Here is a 12,824-nt window from a genome sequence, read left to right as displayed (position 1 = left end):
TAACGAGGGCTCGTCCCTATACATATCCAATCATTATTTTGTGTGATAGGAGAAAACGAGCACCGATCAACAAGCTGTCTCGTTAATCAACGCTCGTTTACACGGCCCATGTCATAATACCTTTATGGCTCTAACCAATCAGATTTAGTGTACCTCAGCAAAGCATGTGATCAACCAATCAGCTGCTAAATCTTGTATTCCAATGCAGCTAGTCAATGTCAGAACACCTCATAAAGACTTACCCGCAGCCATTTTGTTTAGTTACAAAGAGACAGCTCAGGACCTGGGGTGTAAGTTAATGGAAGGAAAAACACAATCACAGAGCAGAATTTATTTATCAAATTATATTATAATGGTTGCTCCACAGAGAGGGAAAAAACCCCAAAAACATTTTGGCGGCAGATGCTGTGAAATGCTTTATTATTGCCCTTCGAAGTAGATAAATCTTGAAATGAGTCCCTCGGAGCTCCTGCAGTATTAATGGGACATACATTTTTTATCCCCCTGCTATCCTTATTTGTATAATTCTCACTAAAATTGGTTCAAGCAAGTAAAAGAGGTCTGATCTTTATGCCAACAAAAATATAAGGACATTAAGGCCCTGTCCGAAAACGTGTCAAACTTAGTGTGGACGCGGAAACCGCGCCAAAAAACAGCCGAAAATGCCTCCCATTTCAATTGGAGGCGCTTTTTTACCGCGAGCGGAAAAACAGTCTCGTGGTAAAAATAAGCGTCATGCCCTATCTTCGGGCGTTTACGCCTTTGACATCAATGGGAGGCAGAGAAAGCATATTTCGCTGCATTGTTTACCCGTAGCACTCAATAGGCACGATCGAAAATCGCGGCAAACGGCATACAGGCATGTCAAAACCTGCCTCAAAATCCCAAATGGAATTTTGAGGCAGAATGTTCCTCCTGCAAAAAAAACTCTGTGTGAACAGGGCCTTTAGATTTCTCTTTATTTACACGACCAGCAAATGAGAACAAGCAGTATACGCAGCAAAGTACAAAATCATTTTCAATATATACATACAAATGTTTACATTTGCATAGACTTAAACACAATTGGAATATTTTATGTATAGAAAAAACAATTACCCACAGTAATTACAAACCAAGCTTGAGTTGTACAATAAAGAAAAAATAAAAAATAAAAATTATATATATATTTATTACACACACACACACACAAAACTGTTAATTGACTTAATATGTGACCCAGCGGAGATAAGCACATTACCCAGGACTCGGAGTTCAACAGGGAGTGGGGAGGAAGTTTAGGATATAAAAGTGTTTTGTTTTTTTAGAAAAAAAATACAAAAAACAAAAGTTACATATAAAAAAAATGTGCTGTTTGTACAGGTGTATATTATACATAAAAAAAATGAACAAAAAGTATTCCAATGAAAAAAATTAAGACATTGCAGATGTCTGATTACCAATGAATGAGATCAAGCGCTGTTCTTGACTCTGTGTGGCTTGTGTTTATAATGCAGGAGTGCCCAGAAAAAAAACCATTCAGTCCTTTTTTTGAGTTTGGTCCCAGTTCCAGATGAATTAAAGCCTTTTGTACTTGAAGATGTGACAGTCACAACGTGGGCAAAAATGATCAACATCTTTCGTAGCGTTCATACAGAAGGGAATCAAGCAGCAACCAACTACAAACCTAGAGTCGGGTCAAATTCAAGCAATTATTTAGTATCACAATGAAAAACCCCCACATCGTCTGAAATGGTTAATGTGGTTTACAGAACAAAAGAGCCATCTGGCTGTTATTACACTGAGGGCAGATTCAGACGAACGTTGCGTTTTTGCGCACGCAAAAAACGCGGCGTTTTGCGCGCGCAAAAACCACTTGACAGCTGCGTGTGTCATCCGTGTATGATGCGCGGCTGCGTGATTTTCGCGCAGCCGCCATCATAGAGATGAGGCTAGTCGACGCCCGTCACTGTCCAAGGTGCTGAAAGAGCTAACTGATCGGCAGTAACTCTTTCAGCACCCTCGACAGTGAATGCCTAACACAACATCGAGAAACCTGTTAAAAAAAAAAAAGAAAAAGTTCGTACTTACCGAGAACTTCCCTCCCGGCCGTTGCCTTGGTGACGCGCCTCTCTTGACATCGGGCCCCACCTCCCTGGATGACGAGGCAGTCCATGTGACCGCTGCAGCCTGTGCTTGGCCTGTGATTGGCTGGAGCTGTCACTTGGACTGAATTGTCATCCTGGGAGGTCAGACTGGAGGAAGAAGCCGGGAGTTATCGGTAAGTCAGAACTTCGTTTTTTTTTACAGGTTCATGTATATTGAGATCGGAAGTCAATGTCCATGGTGCTGAAACAGTTTAACTCTTTCCGCACCCTGGACAGTGACTGTCTCCTGACATCGCGTACCGGAAATTTTTTTGCCGAGTTCGGCCGAACCGTTGAAGTTCGGTTCGGTTGTCCGGGTTCGCTTATCTCAAAGACACTCCGTTTGGATGTTTGGAAACAGAAAAGCACGTGGTGCTTTTCTGTTTACATTCATCCTTTTGACAGCTGGTGCGCTGTTTCAGTCGGTTCGCACGGAAGTGCTTCCGTGCGACCTGCGTGGTTTTCACGCACCCATTGACTTCAATGGGTGCGTGATGCGCAAAATACGCTGAGATATTGAGCATGTCGCGCTTTTTCCGCAGCTGACAAACGCTGTGCAAAAAGCACGGACTGTCTGTACTGCCCCATAGACTTGTATTGGTCTGTGCGTGGCGCGTGAAAACCACGCGGCCCGCACGGACCCAATACACGCTCGTGTGAATCCCCCCTGAGTATGTTCACACGCAATGTTTTCAGGCGTATTTTGGGGCGTTTACGTCTCGAAAAACGCCTGAAAAAAACGAAGCTGAACGCCTACAAACATCTGCCCATTGAAATCAATGGGAAAAACAGCATTTAGTTCATACGGGGCGTCTTTTTACGCGGTTTTAAAAAACGGAGCGTAAATAGACGCTCTGTAAAAAGAAGTAGCATGTCACTTCTTGAGGCGCTTTTTGGAGCGGATTTTCCTTTGAACACTATGAAAAACGCGCCAAATACATTTTCAGCTTCAAAAACGTCTGAAAATACATTTTTGAAGGTGAAAATTAAGCTTCTTTTTGGTGCTTCTTTTGAGGCTTCATTTCCGGTGTTTTTCATAGTGTTCAATGGAAAATCAGCTCCAAAAAACATCCTCAAGTAGTGACATGCTACTTTTTACGATCAGTTTTTTAAAACAGAGGCGTAAAAAGACGCCCCGTGTGAACTAAATTCTGTTTTCCCCATTGATTTCAATGGGCAGATGTTTGTAGGCGTTCAGCTTCCGTTTTTCGAGGCGTAAATGCCCCTAAATATGCCTGAAACCACAGCGTGTGAACATACCCTTAGGGCTCATTCAGACTAGCGTGTATCACATCCATGTGATGGCCATCACACGGACTTATGTATTTCAATGAGGCGGTTCACACGACCGTTGTTTGAATGGAGCGTGTGAAAGAAAAAATAGGACAGGTCCTATTTTTTTGCACTTCACACATCCCGCCATATACTCTAGTCTATGGAAGATGCGTGATAACGCGTCCCGCGCGGGTGCACCTCGTCCCAGGTCAGCCACATTCATGTGAATGTAGCCTTGAATATCACATTTTTCAGGTACATCTAATAAAAAAAATAAAATGAGATCACAGTTCTACATGGTAACTTGTAAGGTCTTGTCCACACAGTGCAGATTTTTTCATAATATTTTATTTTCTTTAAGCCAAAACCAGAAAGTGAACCTAAAACAGAAGAAATACATATAGAATGGCCTTTATCCAATTATGGTTTTGGCGTAAAAAAAAACAAAAAAAAAACATGCAATATCTGCATCAAACCTGGACTGTGTGAACAAGGAATAAGATTCTCCTTTTTTTCTGGGATTTCCCAATGTTGCCCATTTTCAAAAATACTAAAAAAACAAACAAAAAACACACAAAAACAAGCTGTGTCTGTTTTTTTTTTTATCAAAGGTCTTCTGCCACCCCAGACAGCAGTGCTTTATGTGACATTTTACTTTGTCCTGGTCTTACTGGTACAAATGGACTAACGCTACTGAACGTTGGACTGCTTTCCAAATGTTTTCATCACCTCACTTTTCCAAATCTGCTATTAGAATAAAATTTTGCTGTCTGGAGATTCCTATTAAAAAGTTGTCCAATCTTAAAGAATATTTCGGAGAGGGGTTGATAATTGGTCTTTGTTTAGGCTGGGTTCACACAAGCATGTTACGTCCGTAATGGACGGAACGTATTTCGTCCGCAAGTCCCGGACCGAACACACTGCAGGGAGCCGGGCTCCTAGCATCAGAGTTATGTACGATGCTAGGAGTCCCTGCCTCTCCGTGGAACTACTGTCCCATACTGAAAACATGATTACAGTACGGGACAGTTGTCCTGCAGCGAGGCAGGGACTCCTAGCGTCGTACATAACTATGATGCTAGGAGCCCAGCTCCCTGCAGTATCTTCGGTCCGGGACTTGCGGACGAAATACGTTCCGTCCATTACGGACGTAACATGCTCGTGTGAACCCAGCCTTATAATTGTTTTTGAGAAATGTATTAATGGTTGTCTCATCAAGAATACCCATGTCCATATGCCCGATTATGTTCAGTTCACACAGCATTTTTTGGCATGGATTTTGATGCGGAAACCATAACGCCAAAAAACGCCCTCCATTGATTTTAATGGGTGGCACAGTACTTTTTTTCCCCGGATGGCTTTTGACCGTTCATAGATGGAAAAAAAACCCCCCAAAAAAAACATCATGCTCTTTCTTGGAGCGGTTTCCACCTCTGAGACAATTTCTCTTTATTAATTATAATTAGAATATACACAATTAGATGAAAACCACATTGACTTTCAATTTGGACTCAAGTTGACAAACACCCAAACAAAAAATAGACTTGTAATTTCTGCTGGTTCATGCATCACTACACATGATTAAACCATATACGGTAACACCTAATTATTTTTACCATGTTCAGAGTCGTGATTTCCAAGTAGACAAAATAAATTAGTATGGCCTATTAGGGTATGTTCACACGCAAAGTAAAAAATGTCTCAAAATACGGAGCGGTTTTCAAGAGAAAACAGCACCTGGTTTTCAGACTTTTTTGTGCCACTCGCGATTTTAGCTGCGTGTTTTACGGCCGTTTTTGGAGCTTTTTTCAATAGAGTCTATGGAAAACGGCTCCAAAAAGATCCCAAGAAGTGTCCTGCACTTTTTTCGCGACCGTTTTTTTACGAGTAAAAAAACGCAGTGAAAAACGCTCCGTCGGAGCGGAACGTCGTTTTCCCATTGAAATCAATTGGTAGATGTTCGGAGGCGTTCTGCCTCAGATTTTTTGGCCGTTTACGGCCCGAAAATAGGCCGTGTGAACATATCCTCATTGTACCTTCAAATTGCAAACTCCACTGTAAACTAAAGAGAACTAAAATGGTAATTTGTTGAATTTGCAGCATCAGGAGGTCATATTTACAGAAATCAAAAGCTCTTTCAATAAAAAAAACCAAAAAACTTAGCAGGCCAAGTTACATATTAACATAGGACCCCTTCTTTGATATCACCTTCACAATTCTTGCATCCATTGAATTTGTGAGTATTTGGACAGTTTCTGCTTCAATATCTTTGCAGGATGTCAGAATAGCCTCCCAGAGCTTCTATTTTGATGTGAACTGCCTCCCACCCTCATATATATTTTGCTTGAGGATGCTCCAAAGGTTCTCAATAGGGTTGAGGTCAGGGGAACATGGGGACCACACCATGAGTTTCTCTCCTTTTATGCCCATAGCAGCCAATGACACAGAGGTATTCTTTGCAGCATGAGATGGTGCATTGTCATGCATGAAGATAATTTTGCTACGGAAGGCATGGTTCTTCTTTTTGTACCACGGAAGAAAGTGGTCAGTCATAAACTCTACGTACTTTGCAGAGGTCATTTTCACACCATCAGGGACCCTAAAGGGGCCTACCAGCTCTCTCCCCATGATACCAGCCCAAAACAAGACTCCGCCACCTCCTTGCTGACGTCACAGCCTTGTTGGGACATGGTGGCCATTCACCAACCATCCATCTGGACCATCCAGGGTAGCACGGCACTCATCAGTAAACACGGTTTGAAAATTAGTCTTCATGTCTTTCTGAGCCCACTGCAACCGTTTCTGCTTGTGAGCATTGTTTAGCGGTGGCTGAATAATAGCTTTATGCACACTTGCAAACCTCTGGAGGATCCTACACCTTGAGGTTTGCGGGACTGCAGAGGCAGCAGCGGCTTCAAATACCCGTTTGCTGCTTTGCAATGGCATTTTAGCAGCTGCTCTCCTAATCCTATTAATTTGTCTGGCAGAAACCTTCCTAATTATGCCTTTATCTGAACGAACCCGTCTGTGCTCTGAATCAGCCACAATCTTTTCACAGTACGATGATCACGCCTAAGTTTTCTTGAAATATCCAATGTTTTTATACCTTGTTCAAGGTATTGCACTATTTCACGCTTTTCGGCAGCAGAAAGATCCTTTTTATTTTCCATATTGCTTGAAATCTGTGGCCTGCTTAATAATGTGGAACGTCCTTCTTAAGTAGTTTTCCTTTGATTGGGCACACCTGGCAAACTAATTATCACAGGTGTCTGAGATTGATTACAATGATCCAAAGAGCCCTAAGACACAATACCATCCATGAGTTTAATTGAAAAACTAATAATTAAATGTTTATGACACTTAAATCCAATGTGCATAATAATTTGGAACACTGTGTAATATGCCACAACAACTGGTCAATAGTACATGCCCATGGCAGAAGTTATATCCTTATGAGTGTAAGCAGGGACTCCCCTTCGCATATTTTGCGTTGCTCGCTTCCTCAGGGGGTATGTACTATTGACATTTGTTGGGGCATATTTTACCATAAGGCTGAGTTCACACAGGGCGGATACGCTGCGTAAAAGCACGTGTATCCGGGTATCTGGAGGGAAGAACACAGACTTCTGGGTAAGATTTTTTTTTTTAGGAGTTGCGTTTTTTGTGACGGAATTGCTGCGAATCCGCAATAAATAAGCAGTATTTATGCAAATACGATTAACATGCTGTGGAATAAAATTCTGCACCGCAGATCAATTTATGAGCATTTTTTCCGCTAAGTATTTACGCAGCGTGTGGATGAGATTTATTTTATCTCATCCACTTTGCCGCTACTGTATTTACTGCGGATTTTCCGCAATTAATTCTGTTGCGGAAATACCGCAGTATTTATGCAACGTGTGGACTCAGCCTAAGGCTGGATTCACACAAGCGCTGCGCTTCTCGGACGTGAAAAACAGGAATTTTTCACGTCCGAGATGCATCCATGCTCTGCGGGACACGATGTCACGCATCTGCCATATATTAGAGTCTATGGTGGGATGCGTGAAAAAAAAAATAGGACACGTCCTATTTTCTCACGGACCATTCACACGGTCCGTTGAAACAACATTGAATTATATAGGTCTGTGTAACGTCCGCTATTTCAATGGCCGACACACGGACGTTTATCACGTTCGTGTGAATAAGGCCTAAGGCGTCATGCCCACTTCCATTTTTTTCCTTCAGGGTGCTAGCACCCTGACCCATTCATTTTAATGGGGCCATGCACACTTCAGTTTTTTTGACTGTCCCCCCCATTGTTCCGTTCCGTCAAAAGTAGAGACCATCCTACTTTGGTCCGAGATTCCGTGACCGTGGGACCCATACACGTAGTCTTGGTGACGCGTCCCTCTTTTGACATCCAGTCTGACCTCCCTGGATGACGCGGCAGTCCATGTAACCGCTGCAGACTGATTGGCTGCAGCGGTCACATGGGATGAAAAGTCATTCCAGGAGGCCGGACTGGAGGAAGAAGCAGGGAGTATGAACTTATTTTTTTTCTGAGTTGGGTTTTTTGTAGGGAACATTATAAATCTATATTGTGAGCGCCGCACATGGTACTCACTGTTCAGCGGTAGTCACTGTCCAGGGTGCTGAAAGAGTTACTGCCGATCAGTGCTACCACTTCTCTCTGTCCAACACTTAACTCTTTCAGCACCCTGGACAGTGACTACCGCTGGACAGTGAATACCATGAGCGGCGCTCGGAAACACGTTAGTGTACACTGTGTACACACGGGAACCACACTGATCCAATTACACGGATCTGTGAAAAACGGCCGTGAAAACGGTGATGGAAGTGTGCATGAGGCCTAGTATAGTGTATTTACATTGCTCTACCAACGGGATAAGTTTATACCTGAGGGAATTCGAAAGTCTACACAAAGCATTTGTCATTTGAAGGTACGATTATAGGCTATTACAACTTATTGTGTCTACTTGGAAATCACGACTCAGAACACGGTAAAAATAATTAAAAGGTTATATGCTTAATCGTGTGTAGTTATACACGGACCAGCAGAAATTACCAGGGTATTGTTTGTCAGTGTGTTTGACTTTCAATTTGGACTCAAGTTGACAATGTGGTTTTAACCCCTTAGCAACCAAGCTATTTTTTACGTTTTTTCTATCGTCGCATTCAAAGAGCTATAACTTTATGTTTCCATTGACATAGCTGTATAAGGACTGTTTTTTGCAGGACAAGTTGTATTATTGTAAAAAGCACCATTTTGGGATACATATAATTTATAGATTATCTTTTATTAACTTTTTTGGGGGGGGGGGGGGGTGGGGAGAGTAGAAAAATCCCAGCAATTTCATCACACTTTTTCACATCTTAAGTTTACGCCATTTACCGTGTGGCATAAACAACTTCATTCAGCGGGTCGTTACATATCGTTTTTTTTATGTTTTACTACTTGTACACAGTAAAAACACTTTTTTCAAGTGTTTATGGTATAAAAGTAGTAAAACATAAAAAAAACGATATAAATTTGATATGGTCACAATCGTAACGACCCGCTGAATAAAGTTATATTATTTATGCCGCAGAGGTAAACTGTGTAAATTTATGATGCAAAAAATTGTGGCGAAGATGCAGGTTTTTTTTCTAACCCCCTCCCAAAAAAAAAATTATTTAAAAAAAATACAACTTGTCCTGCAAAAAAAAATAAAAAGCCCTTATACAGCCAGAAACAAAGAAGTTATAGCTCTTTGAAAGTAACTATTTGTTTTTGTGTCGCCATATTTTAAGAGCCATAACTTTAATTTTCCGCCGATGCAGCTGTATAAGCAGAGGTGGGATCCAGCCGGTTCATCCCGGTTCTCCAAAACCGGTTGTTAAAATTACAGCAGATTCGCAGAATCGGGGTGAAGTGGGAAATCGGTCCCCTGCACTCAATCGTATCCGCATCCTTAGGACGGAGATACCATTTATTTGCCGAGCACTGCCTGGCGAGCCACAGGATGCATCGCCATTCGGAGCTTTAGCGATGATGCAGTCGGCGCGATGACATCATCGGGCTGCTACATCATTCCGCTGAAGGATGCCCGGCGTCACTGGAGGATGGCGCGGGAATGGGGACATGTAAGCATATATATTTTTTATTTTACAGTGAAAGCATTGGGGGCCCTAACTACAGGTGGCTAGGGCTATAGGGAATCTAGCTACAGGGGGCCCTATCTGCAGGAGGCACTATCAACAGGGGACTTTATGGACGGCAATATCCACAGGGGATGCTATCCACCATTTACATGGGGCACGGTGTGTGTGTGTGTGTGTGTGTGTGTGTGTGTGTGTGTGTGTGTTGCATTACTTTACAGTGTTTTCCAATTTTATTCATGGGCACATTGTATGGTACTATTATATTTTGGAGCACAGTGTGTAGCACTATTATATTCAGGGGCACAGTGTATAATACTATTATATTCAGGGGCATATAGTGTGGCACCATGAGAATTTTATTTTTGTTTATAGGTGTGGAAATGTTGGAAAAGTGAGCTTCTGAAGACATCCGAGCGGCAAACTCTGCAGAAATAGGTCGTGGCCAGGAGGAGTCATCATAGAGGTCTGATTCGGATAGAAAAGAAAAGACTCCAATCTGAGAAGAAGTCACCTGAGAGTCACTAATTGTAAATGTTTATTCTCCCTGTGACTGATCAGTACTGTAGTCACTGTATGATACGCAGCTAAATGATTGTTGTATCGTTCTTTTTTATGAAATAGCAACTCCTAGCATATCCTTACCATTGTTCTGGCTATACTTGGAGCTGTAGCTTTATGCCGTACAAACTTATACAACAGGGGTCAAATAGAATTTGCAAATGATCTCTGTACTGTATTTGTGCTTGTTCTGCAGATATGCACGGAGCTTGGTTCTGGGGCTGTATATACGTACGGGACTTGGTTCTGGAGTTATATACATCATAACAACCAAGCTCAAAACATATATACATGTACAGAGCTTGGTTGTGGTGCTGTATTTACGTAATGAGCTTGGTTGTGGTGCTGTATTTACGTACCGAGCTTGGTTGTGGTGCTGTATTTACGTATCGAGCTTGGTTGTGGTGCTGTATTTATGTACCGAGCTTGGTTCTGGCATTGTATATATGTACTGAGCTTGGTTCTGGAACCGTATCTGAGCATTAGCTGGGAGATTTGTCGTGGCTTACTGCACACGCTGCAATGTCCTCAATCCTTCTCACGCAGTGTAACTAAATAGGTTGAGCACACATAGGATAGTGAATGTGCACATATAGGTCTATACGTAATCGGTGAATTTAATATAGTGATTGTGGAAAGGTAGGGGTGTACACTTATATAGATATATACAAGGCTTGGAAATCCAGTTAAAGAAATTCCCTGTCCAGAATGTTTATTTAGAGTCCACTTTAATACAGGGTGTATTTGGAATATTGTAATGGTTTTATTAGAATCATTTTCCATGGCGCAATACTCCGCATCCCCCCCCCCCCCCGCACATAAATTTAAGTCCCACCCCTGTGTATGAGGGCAACATTTTTACGGGACAACTTGTAGTTTTGTTTTTTTTTGTACCATTTTGGAATACATGCGACTTTTTGATCACTTCTCAATCACATTTTTTGAAGGCCGGATAAACAGAAACCAGCGATACCAAATGTGTAACTTTTGTTTTTTTCCATAGTAAAGCGGTTTGTAAGAGGAAAAAGTGGGTTTCTATTTTCTTTTACTTGTGATTTTTATCTATTTATTAACTTTATTCAACTTTTTGGTAACTTTTTTTTTTTATTCCCACCAGGAGACTTTACTGTGCGATCACTGGATTGCCTTTATAATACACTGCAATACTGTACTGTATTATTGCAGTGTAAAACAGTTAGGCCATGCCAGATGCATAGCCTAACGGGCATTCACTAGAGTTAGAACTGGAGGCTTTGTTGGGCCCCCTGCTGCCAAAGAAAACTTTGGCACCTCAAAACCACTAAGATTCTTCAGTCGCTATTGACCGCCGCATCTGAGGGGTTAAACGGACGAGATTGATGTTGATTTAGATACCGCCCACTTGAGCAGATCTGCTGCAAGCCCTCAGCTTCCTCCGGTAGCTGAGAGCAGGGAGCTTTTACTGCTCCCGTTGGTGCTGCTTTATTCTGATGCAGCGCCGTAAAAGGCATATGCATTAGAATAAAGCCCGTTAGGGACTGCCGTAAAAATGCCTATGTGCGGTTACTAATGGGTTAATGTAACCGTGTATAGTCGCATTGTAATTAATAAAGATAAATGGTCTTTTTTTTTATGGAGATAGCGTGTCTTTGGAGTAGATATGTATTGTTGGAGTATACCATCAGCTATGTAAGGAGGGCATTTTATTGCTTATATGTTCCCAGCCTATACAATGCAAAGTTTGGTAGTAATTGGAGTAAACACAGAATATTGTGAATAATTAAGCGTGTGGATTGCATTAACAAGAAAGGTTATCAAACTTGGTGTTATTCAGTTTGTAAAAAAGACAGCTTAGGGGTGATCTCTGTACTGTTCATTTATATATATTTTTTTACATTGTAATTAGATCTTTCTAATGATATTTTTACATCTAGGCGTGTGACAATGACAAAGGGGCATCTTCTACTTCTAAAGGAAAGAAGGTTTTACCATCATCACAGATGGGGATTCTTTACGGTTAGAGCAGTGAGACTATGGATCTCTCGGCACAGGATGTTGTGATGGTTCAGTCATTAAACAAGTTCAAGAGGGGCCTTGATGCCTTTCTTGAATGATAGAATATTATAAATTATAGCCACTAGATTACTGGAGAGGAGTTTTTTTTTTTATCCAGGGATTTATTCTGATTGCAGAGAGATAAGGGACCCTGCCACACTTTTGAATGGGCCATCCCACAGCATGAACGCTTAAATCAGACACATTTACGGATTGCCTCTGCCTGGTCTTCAAGACCCGTCCACCAGGCTCCCACATTAGGCCCTGACAAACAAGGTCTGTGCCATGGTGCATAGAAGGTCCTTACGCCAGGACATTGTGTGCTGCCTCTCCAACATCGTCCTGATGCTGCTCAGCGTCAGGGCCTTCTATGCGCCGCGGTAGAGGCCTGATGTCGATCTGTGTAGGCCACCTTCTATATGCCCTCTTCCATGCGCAGCACGGTGTGCCACAGCCTGTGCATCGTGATTTCTACTCCCCTGTGTCCTCCAGAAATAAGGAAACAAGGGAGGAGGAATCAGAATGCACAGGCTGCCCCACTACGCAGGAGGGAAAGCATAAGGGTATGTTCACACGTAGAAAGTAAGTGGCTGAAAACTACAGAAGCAGTTTTCAAGGGAAAACCGATTTAAGGCTATGTATATTTTGGGGAGGAATATCTGCCTCAAAATTCCATTTGGAACTTTG

At 42.1% G+C, this 12,824-nt stretch overlaps 1 protein-coding gene across 1 annotated transcript in view; it reads right to left on the bottom strand.

The window, feature by feature from the left end:
- Positions 1-1,354: 1,354 nt before the first annotated feature.
- Positions 1,355-12,824, bottom strand: part of LOC142656402 (lipopolysaccharide-induced tumor necrosis factor-alpha factor homolog) — a 30,600-nt gene continuing 19,130 nt past the window's right edge. The window contains exon 5 of the mRNA XM_075831328.1: positions 1,355-1,666. Within this exon, the coding sequence (XP_075687443.1) occupies positions 1,558-1,666 (109 nt within the window). The 3' untranslated portion in view covers positions 1,355-1,557. The remainder of the gene's footprint in view (positions 1,667-12,824) is intronic.

Source organism: Rhinoderma darwinii, chromosome 6 (assembly GCF_050947455.1).
Source record: "Rhinoderma darwinii isolate aRhiDar2 chromosome 6, aRhiDar2.hap1, whole genome shotgun sequence".
NCBI classification, from domain to species: domain Eukaryota; kingdom Metazoa; phylum Chordata; class Amphibia; order Anura; family Rhinodermatidae; genus Rhinoderma; species Rhinoderma darwinii.
Note: the sequence above shows the minus strand (reverse complement) of the source record. Positions and strands in the feature narration are given on the sequence as shown.